At 49.4% G+C, this 19,694-nt stretch overlaps 1 protein-coding gene across 1 annotated transcript; it reads left to right on the top strand.

Annotated features, from left to right (window-relative positions):
• Positions 1-1,644: 1,644 nt before the first annotated feature.
• LOC144172958 (uncharacterized) lies at positions 1,645-19,065 on the top strand. Its single transcript, XM_077701552.1, has 3 exons — positions 1,645-2,008; positions 8,722-9,009; positions 19,000-19,065. Exons 1-3 carry the CDS (start codon positions 1,907-1,909, stop codon positions 19,063-19,065), a joined length of 456 nt encoding a protein of 151 aa, XP_077557678.1. The 5' UTR covers positions 1,645-1,906.
• Positions 19,066-19,694: the final 629 nt, after the last annotated feature.

The following is a 19,694-nucleotide window of genomic DNA, read 5'->3' as shown; positions in this document are numbered from 1 at the left end:
TCCAATCAAACCCAAATCAATGCTCCTCGCGCTTGCGCAGCACGGCCCTTCAAGGTCCACGCGAAACTGCTCAACCTCGGCCAGTGTACCTTAAGTTACAAAAAATCCCTGCGCCGTGCCTGGAACCCCTCGGCTGCATTTTTGCCACAGTTATGGATGCTTAGAACCGATCGGAGTAACGGGTGACCCGCCGCGGTGGCGCAGTGGCTAAGGCGTTGTGCTGCTGAACCCAATGTCGCGGGTTTTATTCCCGACCGCTGCGGCCGCCTTTCTCATGGAGGCGAAGAGCAAAGACACCCGTGTCCTCAAAATTTCGGTGCATGTTAAAGATTCCCAGGTGGTCAAAGTTATCCGGAGCCCACCCACAACGGCGCGCCTCATCTGCTCTGTAGCGTCGGCGCGGTAAAACCACGTACTGAAACAAATCAATAACGAATTGGAATACTACAACTGCCCGTGTACGCTCGTGCATGGCGTCACCACAACACTATTAGGCTCGACATTGGCGCGAACGAACGGCGAAGTAAGCAATATATAATCCAACATCGGTTCAGTACGCATGTATGTGCTCACTCTAGCAAATCCTGACGCTATCCTTTATTCATTCGCTCACATATTTTAGACTGTGATATATACCGAGAAATGTCGCCGCGAACGAGCGGTGACAAAGTCGTTCTATTTTCGCGTGATATTTCGGCGTGGTGTGGAAGCGTAAACGTTCCGCCCCATTCCTTATATCAGCTTTTCCAGCCGTGAGCGGTGTGCAAGATTCATAAGCAAAATGATAAAAAATGGCCCAAACCAAACGCAGAGTCAGACGACCCCGTCCGAGAGCGATGTAGCGGCGCAGAATATTCCAGTAGCAGACGACGCCCGCAACCGGATGTTCTTGCAGACGTCACCGTGAAGCGAGGCATCATGGGCAGTCAGGCTCGCGCGGTGCGTGCAAGGAAATAGACGAAACGAGGGAGAATCGCGGAGCTGGCGAAAATGCGATTTTTTGATTTGCAATAACGCCACTAGTACTCATCCTTTTAACAAAAGTCTTGAAAACGGTGTACTAGAACATTGATTTACCTTACATAGGGGAACACCCATGCATCGGAAAAAAATTAGCAGTGGCTTAGCTCGGCTATGCCAGGATATACGTAGCCTGTGTTAAGGTTCAGCTGGTTATTCTTAGGTTTCCTGGTTGTCAAGTATCAGCTGATTATCATGCTTACTGATGCTGAAACGATTTAAAATCCAATCCAGCCTGGTCCAGCCACTGCCCCTCGCGCATGCGCAGCATTGCTCTCCAGGAGCCACGGGAAACAGCCATCAAGCGGCTCCGGTGCAGCGTCAGATTTGGCTACTGCGCATCGGAGGTGCACAGCTGGGCACGCGCCGGCGCCAGTGCGTCCGCCGCGGCTATGACGTCACTCCTCTGGAATGCCCAAACCAGCGAAGGTGTCGATCCAGTTCTCTACGCACCCGTACTCCAATTGGATTGAGTTTCCAATTCAATCGAATTTGATCCAATCCAATCCAATCCAATGATACTCCCGCTTGCACAGCGCGGCCCTTCAAGGTCCACGCGAAACTGCTCAACTTCGAGCAGTGCAGCTTACGCTACAAAATACCTTTCAGGGCCCCTTTAACTACTATAGTAGTTGCTAGCACCACATCAGCGATAATTTCTTGCAAAATTTTATATCGGCGATATTATTCTTCTGAAGTTTCGTCGAAATAGACCAAGTGCGTACGGAATGACTCATTTTCACGTTAAACGGTTCGCAGTCAATCGCGTCCGCAGCTCATCTCGGCCGGTCTGCGAGTCGACAGCCTGGAGCCCGGCCAACCCGTTGCTCACGAATTCGGCACGACGTCTGCCGGGGCCAACCGCTCTGGCGGCGCCGGCTTTCCAATGCTCGGCGGCGGCACCGACGCGAGGGACCGTGGGGATTCTGAAGGCCGCCGCCTGGACTCGATGGACCGATGCACCGCCTCCGCCCACCGGGGCAACCAGGTGAGCCAATTGCCTGAAACCATTTTACCGTACCGAAAGCACCGAGAAGGGCAAGTCCACATCCACCTGAAATGCAGCCGTGCTGCTATATAGCTTTCTCGGAAGCTTGCCGTTGACGAATAATTTGCCCTGGGCGAAAAATTGCAACCCGGGACATGGCAATTAACTAATGGCAATAAAGCGGAAACGCTTGATTCTGAGGTATAAAGATTGAAACAAGATCGAACCCCCCGTCCCGCCCACCCCACCTCCCCTTTTCCCCCGCCCTATTATAGGAATCTCTGCGGAGCGTTACCAACCTTCGTGTCTACGGGGAAAGCAAGAGCTGCTTAGAAATGGCCATAACAGTAATCCCATCTGTCGGCAGAATTCTAATTTTTTGAGAACCCTTTTAAGAAAATTAGCACACCAGGTAGTGGTTAAAGGCTGGAGAAACAGCCAAGCTGGCGGCCCCTCTCCCTTCGTAGGAGACCCGGCTGTTGCAACACACATGGATATCTGAACTTGCCACTGATAGTTCTCCGTGAGTGCATCTCGGATCGTTTTGTCCTCAGCCTTTCACACCTCTGCCGAAGTGGGCCGCGTTAGCACGCGCTCGAACCTGCGGCAACCGGCTTCGCGAACTGGGCGTTTGTGCTCCCCACTTCATGCGCGAACACATGGGAACTGGCGCGGAGAAGAGCACGCCAAATATCACCCCCTGAACGTAGGCAGAATTTTTAATTTCAATAGATAAGGTATAAGAGTAGCGGCACTCAGGTACGCAACTCAGCAGCGGCGGCCATTTTGTTGTTTATCAGTGTTACGAGACTTCCGCTTCTACGGCCTGGCCGCTAACTTCTACCGGGTCGTTCGTTAACAACAATGCCGAAGATGTAGCAAAACAGCATCTTTGGGCGCACTTAAGCTGCTGAAATGCTGCTACACGCGTTATCTTTGATTCGTGCTCACAACGACGCCAAAAGCGCAGCCGCAGAGCAGGGAGGAGAAGCAAAGTCTACCACAGCTTACCGACCGAAAATTCACAAGAAACAAAATGGCAGCGCCCATGAACCGTCGCAGTGTAAACAAGTGTCACGGTATTGGAGCTGACCAATTATCACGGCGGCCGCACTGAACAAGAGGAGTAAAGAGAGCCGATACTCTGTAACCTTATCTATTGACTTTAGGCAGAATCTTCTCGAACGTTGAGCTGGCCGACGCCGGGCACTTTTCAAGAGGTGTGCGCTCACGTGCACTCGATATTTTCAAAGACGATAGTCTTTCTTGGGCTACTTAAACCCAGAAATATTTGTCTGCCTGTCTGTCTGTCGGTCTGTCGGTCTGACTCGATTAAGCCACCCGGCCAAAGCAAAACAATGCCTGCGCAATAGTCTCATATAGTCACAGCTAAATATATCCGTCTATGTCCGGTGTAATGTTCATATTTGTCAACATTGTTGAAGAAGAACAAGACATTACGCAAATATGAGACAACAAATCAATACAGAAGTGATATTTGCAGTGTTCTTTTATAAAAAATCAAACATGCTTGACTTTTGCGAAATTAAATACTTCATCAACTGCAGAAAAAAAATTCACTCCGCCGTCACCTGCTGTCGCCCGCGCCACTATAGCTTCTGGCACCATTTTAAGAAATCAACCGGCAACAGTTACGAAAGGTTCCACTAGATAGGTTCCACGTTCTGCTTGCAAGGCAAGTGGAGTAGGGAAACGCGGTTCGATAAACGTTGAAGTAGGGCGCCTCGATTCACGCCCGTCTTCGCCGTACGGCAGCGTTGGTATCGAGACACCCGGTTTGGAGCAGTGGAACGCGGGAAATTTAAAATGATTTAAGCAAACGTTTGGCGTCTTATGCTTGGGAGGAGCGCGGCTCAAGAGGAACAACATGAGAGGTGAGCGGAAAAGCGAAGGGAGACATTTACATGGTAAAAGTAGATAAAGACTATCGTCTTTGGACGACATTTGCAACGAAAGGTGCAGATACGCGGCCAGTTTCTTTCTTCGTATTTTTTTCTGGTAATTCCTTACTGCGGAACTTAAAACTTACACAGTTCTGCTGTTAAAATAATCAGTGACGTAAGCGTAGTTGTGCGGAATGTGGGGCGGATGCACGGCTAAAGCAAGAGTTCTCTTTCTTTTGATGCGCAGGAATCAAAGTGGCTGATCGTGATTGTCGGGTTATCGCATCTTACATTATTCATAAGTAGCCATAAATAACAGGTTTCTCGGTTCTGGGCAAAGAATTGTGTCTTTGTCTATTTGCGTTCCCTTCAGCCCAAGTATTGATTTTATTTGCCCTTTGAAAGCGCTGTGTTTATAGCGTGTTGTGACGCGCAACTTTAAAAACAGTTTTACTCGTCATTATAGAACATAGCGTCTTCTTTCTCCTTTTTTTCTCGTTCTTCCCTCCACTGTGGCAATTTCGTGACAATGGCTTTTTCAAAAGAGCCCCTTCTTGATCGTTTAATAGATTGTAGGGTTTAACGTGCCGACGCAACGCAGGCGATGAGGCCAGCCGTAGTGGACGGCTCCGGATTAATTTCGACCACCTGGCAATCTTTAATGTGCGCCGAAATCTCAAACAAACGATGTTTTTGCTTTTCGCCTGCATCAGAAAAGCGGCCGTCGGAGCTGGGAATTGAAACCGCCTCCTCGTGCTTAGGAGCACAACGCCTCAGTCATTGGGCCACTGCGGCGGGTAAAAGAGCCACTTGTCCCCAAAGCGACCATATGTCAACGACTGTCCGGGCAACACCATATGCAGGCGAAGGTCATCACATGTTGTTTGGTGTTAAAGCTTGTCGTAGTTGTGGGTATTAGGATCACCTGACCCCTTAACACCTTTGTTCGCCGTCGTAGCATTTTTTATGAATTATTGTTTTACGTTCATACGTGCATACGTTGGCTCGCACCTCCTGGTATTTGAGGGTACCCCCTTTTCCGCGTTCACCTTTAATACGGTGGTTTAATACGTTTTACGCTTATGTGAATGGAACATTTCCCCAGCCACTCTTTAGACAAGGATGCAATCGCCGCTGTGGTTGCCGTATAAGCTTTCACCAGTTTAGACATCTAACCCTGTTCAAGGGCACACACTGCTTACTCAATGGAGATAGCTTCATATATGAATGCATGGTGTAACTTCTTCTGGTAACAAGAGCACCATTTATCTAAGTTGCACAGTATAGATTATTGTTAAGTGGTCAGTTAATAGGAGCGGGAAAGTTTCCAGGGGTGATCGACGTTTATTACCAATGTTCGTCGGAATATGGCTGGTCGAGCGAAGACCGAGTGGGCCGGATGTGCACGGCGCCTTTTATTCGTCTGGCGCGCATGCTCACTATCGCTCTTACGAAACTATGGTGCTTGCCGAACACCACATCGCTCCCATTTTATGTTGGATAATTTAGCATGGTAACCTTCAGCCTGAAATCTGTACGGTGGTCGAGGGCTCTAGTCGGATAGCGTTTGTAGCCCCCGTCTGAATGTATTGCGAAGCGGCAGGACTACTGGGGGTAGGCGCGGAGGTGGTGACTTGCTCGATGCTTGGTTCGACACTTGGGAGCACAAAGGCATTCCGCCAGATCACACATTATACGAATGCTCGGACGAAAACGGCTGCAACCATCGTTACATCAAAACTCCTTCCCCGCTTGTCACTACATGGACATTCATGTGAGGGGTGGGTAGAGAGAAAACGGCAGAAACTGTTGTTTTAGCGAAACTTTCCCACAATAATTTTATAATAACTGGCTGCTACGATGACTTTACAATTACTCACCGTGTGACTTACTTTTTATGATTGGTTAACTCACAGTAAGGCTGCCAGCGTTACAGAATTCGCGTCTAGTTTATTACGTGGCTGTTTACCAAGAGGGTTACAAACATCGCTGCAACTTTTCATTTATCAAACCTATTCAGAAGCAAATATGAGAACCCCGTGTTAATAGGACTCTTAACATCGTAGATAACGTCATATTTATTTTCGTACCTTAACCACCCGAGTGGGCATTAAAATTGGGGTGATTTTGAGGATATCAAAACGGCCCATTATAGGCTGAATTTTTTCTCGAGTTGGTATCCCGTACGGTACTTAATGTGCGCAAATAAGATAGCCTGAAAAAAGACAGCCCGAGACGTAGCGCCCGAGTCCTCAGCACGTTCACTCCTCAGTCTTCTTGGGTTTTCGGTCTTCGTCTTTTTTGCGCAAGTGAACTGCAGTGCACAACACACTCAACATTTCCAGGCATCATTATGTAGAGCTCATAATCTTTAAATGCAGGGAAAGCAAAACTGAAGAGTTACGAAAGAACAGGCACGTGCAGTAGAACCCCATTAATACGTTCCCGGTAGGTACGATTTCCCGGTTACTACACTCTGAAATTGTGAACACTAAATATGCCCCGTACGGTGTTTTTTCGCTGCATTAATACGTTCCTGGATAGTACGATTTCCCAGTAAGTTCGTTCAAAATATTTGAATTTCTTTCCATCTACGACCGGATGATACGTTTTACGGTTAAAAGAAAACGTGCTGACGTGCGTGCGGACCGAGTCTAGCGCGCGCGGCGCAATGAGCAGGCGCGGAGCGGTGGTCGGGCCGTCTGCGTCACCGCGGCGGCTTTCACGGTGTGCTGGGCTTGGCGGACTCACTTGGTAACGTGGCTTCCTTCAGCCAATGTCGCCCGTAAAACGACGTCCTAACGTGCCAGGCGCTAACCTTGGAAGAAATCCTTGCGGAATTACGCCTGAAGGAGCGACGTAGCCTCCTAGAAAGATGGGGGCGACGACGGAAACGAAGAGGTGGCGTCTCCGGAGGCCACATATACCCAGACCGTAGGCGACTTAATAGCGGTGCGGAGGGCAATCACAGTGCGGAAAAAAGTCTGCGATATTTAGAAAAGGAGCCCCTGCTCTAAAACGGCCGCAGCATGCGCTAGCAGACGTTGACCGACATGTACAGGTGAAAAGGCCATTAAGTGTTCATGTTTATCTCTCGACTGCTTTTGAAGCAAAGCTTTTTACCTCTACCATCCAACGGTTCTTTCGAGGCGTGCGGGACAATAAACTCCCAACGCGGCCGAGGCCTGGCGGGGGACGTGGAGAGGCGGAGTGTTTCACTCGCGGAGCACACTGTAGATTGCGCCGCGAATTTACCCAGGGTTCTCAGCGCGGAGGTGCCTGCGCCGGCGGGCGCGCCGGTGGTACGACTTTTTCGTCTGCTTTAGCGACGGTTGTTTTGGGCCTGTTTTGGCTGAGCGTGGCGTTCATTGCGCGCTTCCATCGCACGCCTTGATTAACTTGTTCGACAGCACCTCTAGGGCAACCCGGACCCGACGGAATTATATGGCCGTACGGCAAAGATACGTGAAGCTTCGGTTTGCAGGGCGGGAAAATAAAATGTAGAGACCACATACAGACATCTGGCCGCTAGAGAAACGCTACCTTTTGCGCACTGCTTGTGACGAATGGGACTCCGTTTTCTAAATTGGTGAATAGAGATTCGGTTGTGTATTAAGAGTATAACAAAAGGCGAAAGGAGCAACTGGTTCGTATAAATAGAAACTTTAAAAGTTCCCTCCGCTTTCTACCAATTCTCAAACTTACTTTCCTCGTTAGTTTTATTCGGCATAAATGAGAATCACTAAGCTCACATTCCAATTGTTTCGGTGTCTGCGATTGTGTCGCAGGGTTGTGTAGCCCTGAGCTAGTACATCAGGATGGCAATATTTTGCTGTGTCACCCTTAGAAAGACACTCCTCTCCGTTTTCTTTCTACCGACGCACGGCGGGGCTACAGCAGCGGCGTACGCCGCTTCACGGCCGTGTCCGACGCTGCTGCTGCGTTAGGGACGCCGCCCCCGCGAATTCCAGGTAACAGCTTGCAGAATCTCCGGTTTCGCTCTTTTTAGAGCCACGTGTGTGAATTGAAGCGACATCGCATGAGCAATTGTTGAGGGTGTTGTTTCTAGCTTTTCTTTCCAATCACGTTGACAGCGTCGATTGTGGCCAATTATTTTTTACTGATGCGGACAATTACGTTTTCCCAAAAAGTGTCTTCCGTTTTCTTAACGCATCAACGTGCTTCTACTGCATATAGACTGTATGCACAACAGTAGGTACCTTTACAGCAATCGAATATGCCCTGGGTAACAAAATGCATACGAAAGAAAACACACGCATAACAATGAAATAAATAACGTCAGCAACATCTCTGCACAACTGCACTAATCAATTGAAGTTACTAAGAACACTTAGAGCTTTAAAAAAGAATGAAGACTCAATTAGAGTTGCAATATTATCCGACCAAGAATTCTATTCTGTTAACGACAGAATGGAATACCTGAATGAAGTTATCGACGAATACATCTTCACTCGTCTTCCATCGTCACAGTAGTGTATGAGCTATATTTTTTATTCTAAGTTCGCCGTCTGGCATAGGATTAAAACGAGTTCACACTTGCAGCAACAAATCGACTTCGTATACGAAGTGGAGGAATCCTCAAAGGAATTCCCCTCCATGACGAATGAGGTTCCCTTAGTACAATATGGCCGCTTTCGCTATCGCTATAATTTCCTACGTTCGACTCCCTCTACACTTAATTGATTTTTGAGCATATAGGTGCGATTACGTGATTAACTGCAGGTGGTAGACATTTCTGCAACAGAGGACAGGGAGCTGAGCTTCCCCTGCCGTTTCCCACTCCAACAGGTGATGCTGTGCCGCACTGCATTGCCCGAGAGGGAGAACGCCCGCCTGCACAACGCCATCGCCGAGGAGAGGGACAGTTTTCGGCTGCTGGTCGACGTACTCAGGGTGCGGCCAGCTACCTGGGGAGGCGCTGGTGGTTTCGGTGGCGCCCCTCAAGAGCCTTCAGCCGGTGCTTCGCCTGCTGAGCTTTCATCGTCGCCCACCGCGGTCCGGCTGCCTTCTGGAAGCGCTGGATCTCAGAGCGCCACCAGCCCAACCGGAAAAAGCGCTTCTACGCCAGCTGTAGAGGTTAGGCTTACAGGAGCTCCCTTTAGAAGTCGCTTCCAGTGAGGTATCTAAAACAGCAGTTTTTTTACGGTGCACCCCACTACAAGATTTATAACGCCGATAATACACACTTTTTCGAATGCGAAGCCGAAAAAATTGACAGTCTTGTGGCTTCGCCAAAAGCGGGAGGACATCCCAGTGCAGCATGCATTCATGTTTACATAGCGATGACCAGTACGTCAAATAGGGCAGGCGTAACTTTGTGGGTAGGTTGCAATTCTGGTAACAATTCAGAGTACAGACGCCTTATTCAGAATACGAGCACACATTTCTTCTGGTGGATCCGCCTAGTTGTTGAGCTCAGAATAACTTATTTGCTCATTCGATGCTTAGCTATTGCCTAGCATTCCCCGATGCATCGCCTCCAGTGTTTTTTCAATGCCAGACCCATCGCCCGCTTCAGAGGCGAAGCTATGCTAGCGACTGTTTTTCTCACATTCCGTAAGGCGGGATAGCAAGCTTAACTAGCTAACTATGCACCCGGGATTTCGGTAGTGGGTTTTGCCCGATTGGCAAGGCACCCGATGCTAAAGACTGCCAAATTTGCCGCGCTCTCTGCAGCAGCAAAAAAATACCGCCCGCACCTACCTCCTGCACCCCCCTTCCGTGGAGCACTCCCTATGGCCATATGCATACGCTGCCTCTTTCAACCAGGGGTCAACCCAATGTTTTAACGAATCACGTCACCGAAGCACTTCAAAAGCTAGCAATTTGGAAAAATGGCAGAAGTATCAGGAAAAGTCATGGTTGAGTGACCGAGGCTCGCTCATTCGGCAATAAAAAAAAAATACGTTAGCCGATGGCCAAGCTTATAAATATAAAACGTTGCCCGATAGCTCACTCCAAGTATGGGCTATTTGGTGGATATGCGTGAATTGGCTCGACTAACTTCAGGAACTATCGGCTATGCGCCAGGTTAGGTTTAAAAAGATTGGTTGTCGCTTAACTGAGTTATGTCTGGGTGTGCGCAGCGAGAGGTACCATCAACGTTCTTATTCTGTCCCCGCAGCTTGTTGCCTCCTCTCCGTTAAATTGCGTCATTGATCCGCGGCAATGCCGAACCAGACGACGAACCATCCTCATCTGAATCCACTCGTTTGGCCGCTTCGTACTAACCACGCGTCTCGAGGCGTGCGGCTCTTTCTTCCTCCGTCTCTTCGGCTCGCTGCCTCCTCTTGGTTTCGTTCCGACGATGAAGCCTGGCTTCTTTCAGTCTCTCCGACTCACTTTCCATATCTGACGACGAATCTAATCGAGCCGCCCCTCCTATATATACGATGCAACGCCGGCTCCTCTGTTGCTGTTGTTGCAACGCGGTTTCATCGGCTCCTCCAACGACGTCATGTCGGATGGCACGGTGAGTAGCGAACCGCTCAGCTGGCGATGCGGCCATCGGCCACAATGAAACGGCGAGAATACGGGCATTGTAGCTCTCGCTACAAAATGCTTTTTACGGCTATCCTAACGCCAACTGGTAATACAGATACAGCCACTTATCATACCATGAGTATTATTTTATAACTGGTAACCTGGAATCCTGACATTCGGTCTAGAGTCCTATTTTAGGGGCCAGGTTAGGAAACAATCAGGTTGATAGTTACGACGCGCCGGGCAACGTAATACTCGTTAGTTCGTCGAACTGAACGTGTTCACGACGTTAGACGTGGTAGACGTGAAGATCCGGGATCCCAATTCAAGGCGCGCTTTAGGGAAGGTGACGAGGCACTGGGACGCGACGTCAGGTGGCGAAGCTCGTTCGGCAGAGTTTTATATAGCTCCCCTGGGGGATATACAGGACCTCTAGGCAGAGTTAGTATTCCCTTATACAGATCCCCTAGGGAAGCAGAGTTGCGGTGTATTCGACATCTGGAGTTCTCAAGACGTGCGGAAAAGCCGCCCGGGAGGCATGCACGAGCCGCCGCCGGGCGACCGTGCCAGAGGCAGTAGCGGCGGGAGCCAGCGCATGCGTGTGATAGCAGCAGCAGGGCAGCGCGGCGGAGGGGATATCGGCTGCTTATCAGCTGAGCGGCCGCCGCCGCCTCCGCGATTGCCGCCGCTCAGTTGAGCAGAACTGCCTGGAAATGGGGTCGTGTGCGCGGCACTGAAAGCGGGCTTTTCTGTGGTAAGGTGTAAACCGCGATACTTGTCACTCAGACGCGCAACTCTTGCGCTACGCAATTGACTATACATAGCCGAGCATTATGTTCTCTAAGAGGATGAATGCAAGCTCAGGCATTTGTAACGACCAAGAATGAGTTTTTCATGTTGACATTGGCTGTGCTACCTCTGTTGTTATTCCTATACGAACTTGGAGTGACCAGCACAAATTCATGGCCCTCTGATAACGTCCGTTACGTATGCAATTTTTTCGCGTGACCTTAACGATGACCTCTCTCCGCCAGGTAGAATAATGACGTTACAGCACAAGTGTTGCTTAGGGTGGGACTCCCACCGCCACTCTCCGCCGCTGCCTCGCCTCACAGAGTCTCAGTCGTCACCACTCGCGGTGAATCAGGGGCTAAGGCGTTGCGCTGCGGAGTCAAATGACGCGGCTTCGATTCCTTAACACACCCGCCACTTTTTTGATGGCGGCCAAAAGGCAAACGCCGTTTGTTAGACATTTCGGCGCACATTAAAGATCCCCAGCGGGACAAAATTTATCCGGACCCCTCCACTGCGGCGTGCTTCAGAGACCCAAGTGTAACTTCGGCGCATACAGACCCAAAATGAACCAATCTTGGTAATCGCTCTCCTTCTATGAAGCCGGCCAGAACGTTAGGAAAGAAACCTGGTACCTTGTATTCGCAATCTTGCTATGCGTCAGTGCCAAAGCCTTACCGCCTGTTCCCACAGCAATTACGACCACGTTTCACAGCTAAGGCGGGAGCTCCCTTCCGGTGTACGACTATTGCGGGACGTCAGGAATAATGCAGAAGTGGACACAGTCGTTCGCGAAGTCGAAAAAGAAGGTTTATCAAATCCTCCGGTAAATCGACGCGCGGCCGCTCCGAGTACATGCCACTCTTTTCGATTCAATAAACGCCTGTCAAATGTTCTGTATATTCCTAAGGGACAAGCTACTGCGGGGACTAGTCCTCAAATATTGCGCCTAGCTTTATGACTGGGAAATCCAAGAGATCAGTGGTTAACGTTCGCCTGTACAAAAACAGTGACAATTGTCCATTGCATTAATGATGATGATTACTGTGCTGCCGCTTCTGTCATAAATAACCTTTTTTACGCTTTTCTCTGCACTCCCCATACAGATTGCTTAATTAGAAAATTGCTGCGGTTTAGCTTTGTTTAACCCTAATTGATAGCGAAAGCTTCCCTTCCGCTTTACGAGCGACCACAGCTGGATGCTCGTCTGCTTCCACATCACACGGCTCTGCGTCGCCGCTCGTGGCATACTGGTGTTCCTTCGTGGCTCGCGGTTATCGCTGCGGCGGCGGCCTCCTCACCTTATGCTGCTCAGTGGCGACACGAGTCCCGCGATGGTCTCCGTTCCCTGCTCGCCTATCTCTCCCCTGCGACCTATCTCTCCCCGCCATCGGGCAGCTGCTTCGTGCCGGGCCCTTGCGGAAGGGGGTGTGGTTTGACCTCTAGGTCTCAAGGTCAAAACTGGTGACACCGCGAGGACTGTCCGAGGTAGCATAGTGTAGCTTCCGCTACAAAAGAAGAGCGATCACACTACTACTTGGTGAGGGATCGGAGCTTCCGCACGACAGCGCTTATCGACGCTGTTGGTGTGATTGCATCGGTAAACAGATGCACGAGTGCGCAGCTGCCAGCGCGTGTCTTATTATTGCTTTCATGCCGTGCGTGCAGTACTGAACACAACTAACGCATGGTCCCATCTTCGCAGGCTGCATCCGAGTGCCCCCTTAACATCATGGACTTTCTGACGGCTCCTTCCATCAAAGCGGACGCCGGCAAAAAAGAACTATTTGTTATTTATAAACCCCTGTGTCCGTCACTTTACTTGTACTAACCTTGTGTTCTTTTTAGAACATCTGGAACCTGCGTGATTTATTTTGAACTACGTAGTTTCTCGGCCGAATTCAAGAGTGCAGCAGAGCTTGGAAGTAGGATAGTCGCTGTTTCAAAGTGCAGAGGTGAGCTGCCAGAGGGACAGATTCGTCGCAAACCAAACTGATAAACAGCGGAATTGTAACAGCTTAGATCGCCAATGCACAAGGCTTTGGGTGGAGGAAACGGTGGTTAGCCCGGCACATCGTGTTGTCTCGTTTGCAGACAAAGTGCTGAAAAAGTTTAAAAAAGACGAGAACAGACTTCAGAAAGACCTGTGAATTGGCCAGTTGTCGCGCACTATATTCATAAGGCTACGCACCGGCTAAAAAAGTGGGCACTAAAAATATTCCAATGGTGTTTCCTTCTTTGTTGAAACTAAAGGGATTCTGAAAGCCCGCAAATTAAAAGAAAAACGATTTCCTATGTGGGATATGCCACAGCCGCAATTTTTTTCAGCTACACAGAGGGAATTCTATACAAGATACCTTTTACTTGTGGTTGGTCTTACGTGGTTCAATCACGCCGCTGTCTCAACGAGGGAACATCACAATGCTTGTGCGCAACTTGCGATAAACAGCGCATGTTAAGAGTCGTGATAAGAGCTGTGGTATTTAATGGTTGTTCGCCAGATTTTACAGCAAAGCTGTAAATGGCTAGGATCCAGCAGATCGTCTGCGGTCCCAGAGCGATGTAGGCAGTAATCGCTAGCTAGCGTAGCGCCACGTTGCGGAGCCCACTCAAATCCCCAGAATCGTAAAACTGCGTCCCCCACCCCCGGGGCATGGAAAAAATCATGCAAAAATAAAAGGTCCTAGGGCCTTCATAGAGCATGCACCGTGATTACAGTACCCGCGCTATAATAAATTTCTACCCACGATTACTGTATGTTTTGTAGCGTAAGCTACACTGGCCGAGGTTGAGCAGTTTCGCGTGTGCCGTGAAGGGCCGTTCTGCGCCAGCGCGAGGAGCATTGGATTGAATTCAATTCGATTGGCTTGGCTTGGCTTAGATTGGATTGGATTAGATTGGATTGGATTGGATTGGATTAAAGTGGATTGTGTTGGATTGTGTTGCGTCACAGCCGCGGCAGGCGCACTGGCGCCGGCACGTGCCCAGGTGTGCGCCTCAATTCCGCAGTAGCTAAGTCCGACGCTGCGTCGGAGCCGCTTGATAGCCGTTTCACGTGGCTCGTGAAGAGCCGTGCTGAGCATGCGCGAGGAGCAGTGACTGGACAGGACTGGAATTTTAGTTAATAACCAAGAACAATGCTCAATCGCAAATTACAAACAAACGTGTTTTGCTTCGTACATCCTTGGACTACGACACAGTCAAACCTTACGTTGAGGCTCGGCACCGCAGCTTTGCTGGCCATCCCTCTTCACGGGGTGGAAGGGCTCTGAATTTTTTGAGACAACTATCTTGTTCCGTTCTAATGACATCATTACCCGGGACTATTTCAAACATTCGCCATGTTGTCAGGAGCGGAAGAAGATTGCGTGAGCGCCTCTTCAATAAGGCTTTCGACGCGTGAAATAAGTTTCATGCTTACAGAATAGATACGATGTCACGCCTTGCCTCTATAATTAAGATGTATTTCTTTGAGTGAGTTTTTGTATATATACATTAACTTCGTTTGATAAAAAAACAGTTGTTAATTGGGACTCAGCTCGTCTGTTCCTGTGCTTTGTGTCCCTGTTCGTCGCTGGTGTTCGTTTCAGGCAGCGTACCCCTGCACTTTAAGACGTCCAAGAGTGTGCTTTTGGAAATAATACAGTGCCACATATGTAGGGTAGTCGTAATTGGATTCGGGTAGGAAGTAGCATCTTTTTAGTTAAAGTACATATTGCTCTGATGCACTCTAAGCTTGCAGTAATAAATCTTCCACCGTATTCGCGTGAGTGATGATCAGTATTGTGACAAAAAATCAGCATCTCCACTTCGTGGGTGATGGCGAGGGTGCGGAGTACGGGGACTCGAAATGACATCTCAGTTGCGCAACCATTGACATCCGCTTTGCGCCCCGACCGTCATTCAATTTGAAACGTGAGTTGCACCTTGATTATTCCCTAAATGAAACTGCAACTCGCGGCTCAAATGGAATTTCGCTTGATTTTCGCGTGATGGTAGTGTGCGCACGGATGGACGCGGACGGACATTGGGAGATCTAAAGGTATTCCGCACCGTTTCAGGCGAGGGAGTAAGCCGTTTGACTCCCGGGTATCAACTCATAATCGTAGCCCAATGGGTAAGCCGACTGACACTAACTCTGGTTGGTCTACCAGACACAGGCTCGAATCCTGCCGGTGCCTGTTTGAATTTTTGCGATTGTAAATGCTATGCGCACGGACGCGGACGGAAATTGTGCGGTCCTGAGGTGCTCCGCACCTAAAACCACCTGTGTCAATGAAGTGATCATGCCCGTAACGGACATCCACGGCCCCGGTCCCACTTCCGCCGTTGTTCAGTTACATTTTGGTGCCTTGAAACCCGTAATCACGAGTGCGTATGACGAACGAGACCCCCGACGTCCCCTTCGGCGTGAGATAAGAAGGTCGCTATTATGATCGTGATTTTGACCGCGGTTGACCGCCATCGACCGCCTAGGCCCGCCGTCAGCCGGAGGTCACCATGGCTGACCCTTACAGCTCACCTATTACCGACCAGAACTTTCAACAGGACGCAGACACGCAGCGTCGCGTCCAGGGTACCACACTTGAGATCCACTTGTGCGTCGCTGTAATAGAGCCTGTAAGGTATTTTAAAATAAATAAATAAATAAATAAATAAACAAATAAATAAATAAATAAATATCCAGAGTACCGAGCTGGTTACGGCCTGGGCTCTCTGCGTTCGTCGCGGAAGGTTCTTCGCGCGGCCGTTAAGAGACTGCTTAAGGCAGCGACCGAACACCGGTAAGCCCCCTCATCATCTGTGTCGGCTCGAAAGAGACGAGTTTGAACACGATTATAATGACGTCTTGAATTACCAGGGAAATATATGTGGCGCCTTCAGTCGGCTGCGACCGACCTCGAACACCTGCGAACACCCGGCATGACATTTAGAGGCAAGGATACTTTACCCCATCCAGACGACCCCTCCCACGTCGGCTCAGGCAAGTCGATTTCGCGAGTTGTATTCCCGAAGTGGATCGCGATGTTTCACAACCACGTGGTCCTTCCCGACATCGTCAACGCGAGGAGCGAAACAAACCCTCCGGAGCCATCCCTGCTTTCATCCCTACCAGAATACGAAAGGGCAGCGGAGAACAAATTTTCCGTTAAACTCTGCGATTTTTTCGTAAAGAAACAAGCCGTGTTTGAAGTCCAGGCTTCAACATCTAAGGCCGAAGGCCAAACTAAATTAAACGACGTGCAAGTGGGAGCCTGCTACGGCAGAGCGTCGAGCATTCCGACGGAAGAAGGATGTGCGCAACTCCAGGCTACGCATGCCGATGACAAGGACGGCTCAGCTGCTTCCGTCTGAGGAAACGACAAACCGGCTAGCTCTAACCGACGAAGGATTGCTACAGGTTGTTCCCAAGCGCGAATCTGAGTTTTTCCATCTCAGCGAAATTGGGAAAGCAGGGAAACCCCTGCGCATCACATCTGCCGCATGCGAGGAGGTAGCAAGAAGTGGTGAAGAATAATCGGAACCGTACATTGAACTTACAAGCAGCCGAAAGCTATCTCGACAGGAGAGGAAAAACAAGACAAGCACAAAGCCGGTATGAGAACTCCATTAGACTTCCTGCCATGGTTTTACCGACATATTGAGAGTTGTGCGACGTAACCTTCACCACAATAAGTGCACGGGTAAAAGACTGTATTACTTTCAGGCAGCTGGACGCATAGTCTGGTTGTCACCCGCATTATCTTGGCGGCGCTTGGCTGTCGTCAGGTGTGTACGATGGCGCAAGCACCGCTGGAAACGAAAGAGTGGGCAGCATTCACCGATCTCTTCACAGTGAGTGACCTTATGGACAGAACGAAAGAATGTTAGCATTGCTGATCTATTGTTCACCTATCGATTATCTCGGGTGCGTGAGGATGGTATATCGCCCGCCGGATACGCGCCAGCCATGACCATTATCATGAAATACCCACCCGTGTCATTAAAGGGAACAGCCCCGTAACGAGAATCCATGGCCCCGGTCTCGCTTCCGTCGTTCTTCCCTTGCATGCGGCGTTAGCTGTGGACTTTAAATATATCAGGGTAATGATTGATCCAACCATCTAGACGTGCCTTATCACGTACCTTTACGAGAAAAAAAATTCGTCTTGCGGAGAAAATCCCATATATAAGTGTGGCGACGTTTTTTTCCGTGGCTCTTCTGCAGCCCAATTTGAACGGTGACTTACGTCTGAGGCAAATATCTGAGGCACGCGATATACCGAATTAAAGCAGCGGCATGTCTCTTCCTCTTGTCCGTCAGTGAAATCACGCTGCACTGCCACTTGGACAGAGCAATATATCCCCCTACACTCTAAAACCACACGAAAGAAAAAGAACGCCACCTCCGAGGCATCCAAACCAAGGCTTCCCCACCACAGTAGCGCCGCCATTCTGTCGCAATCCTGTACTCCTAGCAATGGCGATTCCGCGAGACTCCGGGCACCCTCCACCATATCACGCGGGGCTGTAATAAGAACCCCCCCTTCACCCCCGTTTCTTCCCCTCCACAGAGCACTGGAGAGAGCGCTGCCCAGCTCGGACCCTACCGACCACCTTTGGCGGGTGCAGAGAGCCCAAGATGCCAGAAGGTCTCAAGGGATCCTTGAATACAGACTCTTCACCGAAGCTAACTGCTCCACAGAGACTTTTTTCCTTTCTTTCTTTAAAAGTAGGTACTGCAAGGTAATTCCGGTACGATGTAAAACAGTTATTGAACGTGTTTCATTCAATCTAGAGGACACAAATAACTTTTATTTACGAAAACAGCACATGGAATCGAGCTATACTAATGGGAATCACGGGTTTTGAGTAAAGTGTTCGCCCTGCTTGGGCTCGACCTCGGGGCGTGTTTCAGAACCCCTTATTCTACCTCTTAGCTACTTACGTTTATACCATTTTGTTCAATGGTAGTAAAACATAAATGATATTTTTGCTGTCTAGAGAACAACAAACAAGAAATGCCAGCTAAACTTGATTTTTGATGTCAATCAACACCGCTGCTCTGCTTTTAGCAGGCAGATAGAATTTGCTGACGTTAATCATGATTACATCACTCGTGATATACAAAACATCATCTTCGCAATCTTATGAGCGACAGGTGAGCTTGCAAATATTTTCAGCCAAAGAAAAAACTACGTGCCTTGCATTCACGCTAATATTTCTTGCTGCCATTCTGCTGGTTCATATGACGGCAAGTACAAGAAGGGAAACGTAAACATCGCACAGAATGCCACCATGATTAGCTACAAGGAAATACATGCCGTTGGGTGAGGGGATATTTTTTCGAAGGGTTCGTTGGAAAACGTCCCTAAAAAAACGCGTTCCAGCAATGAGCAGAAACAGGATCAACATTCTCAGGTTTCTTACAGAGCCTATTAGCACTGAGACGGAACTTCGGAGTTCTATTGCATTTGCAATAAAAAATAGAAGGAGTAATATAGGCGAAGCAGTAGGTGGTGCTGGGGGAGCACAGGAAATTCGGTACCACAAGGAAATGACTCACTCGACACACCTTGGTGCGAACGTTTGGCGCAAAGTTCCCGTATAATATCCTGATATATCCGTCACCCAATGGGCACGGCGTGGTTAGCGGATGACAGCGAACATTTTCGGAAGTGGAGCAGCCGCTGTTGTTGTTATTAGCAAGTGCAGAGAGGGAAAGAGAGAGAGAAGAAAATTTTATTTTGAGTAAAACAATGAAGAAGACGTGTTCGACAATCTTCTTAGGGGCTGGGTGCCACTGTGCAGCCTCCCACTGACGGCTTTCTGGATGAAGTTTACCAGGCCGTGTATGAAAGAAACTCGTACACTTAGACGTACCCCACGTGCGCATCTTTTTCGTGTTGTATAAACGAAACACTGAACTTATAAACGTGCTCTTGGGCTCCACCGACGTAGGCGAAAAGAAGCTACCTTTAAGTTCAGCAACAATGCGTACAAATCGCGTGGGAGAAAATGCTTCAGAGAAAATACGGCCGCCGCTTAGCTCAGCCGGTTCTGAATACGCAAAGCGAAAGCTCGATTTAGCCTGTTCTGCTCCCTGCGTTTTACGAACCGAACGGCTCGCTCTTCCTCAGTCTCCGGCACTTGTTCCGCGCTTGCTGTTTCTGGACCCTCACCAGTGAAGCAGCTCGCCGGGCGATATCCGAGGGGTGGTCAGACGCCGCTTGATAACGACGGCTCAAACCCTCCAGATGCCGCACAATGCTCACAGAAGACGGTCCGGCGTCGCCCGAAACCAGCTGCGGAAAACTAATGCGCCAAGCGGCAGCGGCGGCTGAGATCTGCGCGGCGATTGACGTGATGCGTTGTCAGGGTTAAGGCGATTATTGCGGACAAATGAAGGTCATATTGCAGGCGCCGGCGAAACTCAGCTCGATTAGGTTAGTGAAGCTATGCCATAAGAATTGCTAGTCTTTTAGGAGAAAGGTTAGGAGCACTGG

The sequence above is a fragment of the Haemaphysalis longicornis genome, unplaced genomic scaffold, assembly GCF_048455015.1.
Source record: "Haemaphysalis longicornis isolate Haplotype H1 unplaced genomic scaffold, Haemaphysalis longicornis Haplotype H1 scaffold_28, whole genome shotgun sequence".
NCBI classification, from domain to species: domain Eukaryota; kingdom Metazoa; phylum Arthropoda; class Arachnida; order Ixodida; family Ixodidae; genus Haemaphysalis; species Haemaphysalis longicornis.
Note: the sequence above shows the minus strand (reverse complement) of the source record. Positions and strands in the feature narration are given on the sequence as shown.

Excerpts from the sequence above, each read along its gene's own strand:
- LOC144172958 (XM_077701552.1), top strand. The coding sequence starts at position 1,907 with ATGCTCGGCGGCGGCACCGACGCGAGGGACCGTGGGGATTCTGAAGGC. Across the intron at positions 2,009-8,721 it reads CCGCCCACCGGGGCAACCAG|GTGATGCTGTGCCGCACTGC; the intron begins GTGAGCCAATTG and ends CCACTCCAACAG. Across the intron at positions 9,010-18,999 it reads CTTCTACGCCAGCTGTAGAG|CCTCCCACTGACGGCTTTCT; the intron begins GTTAGGCTTACA and ends GCCACTGTGCAG.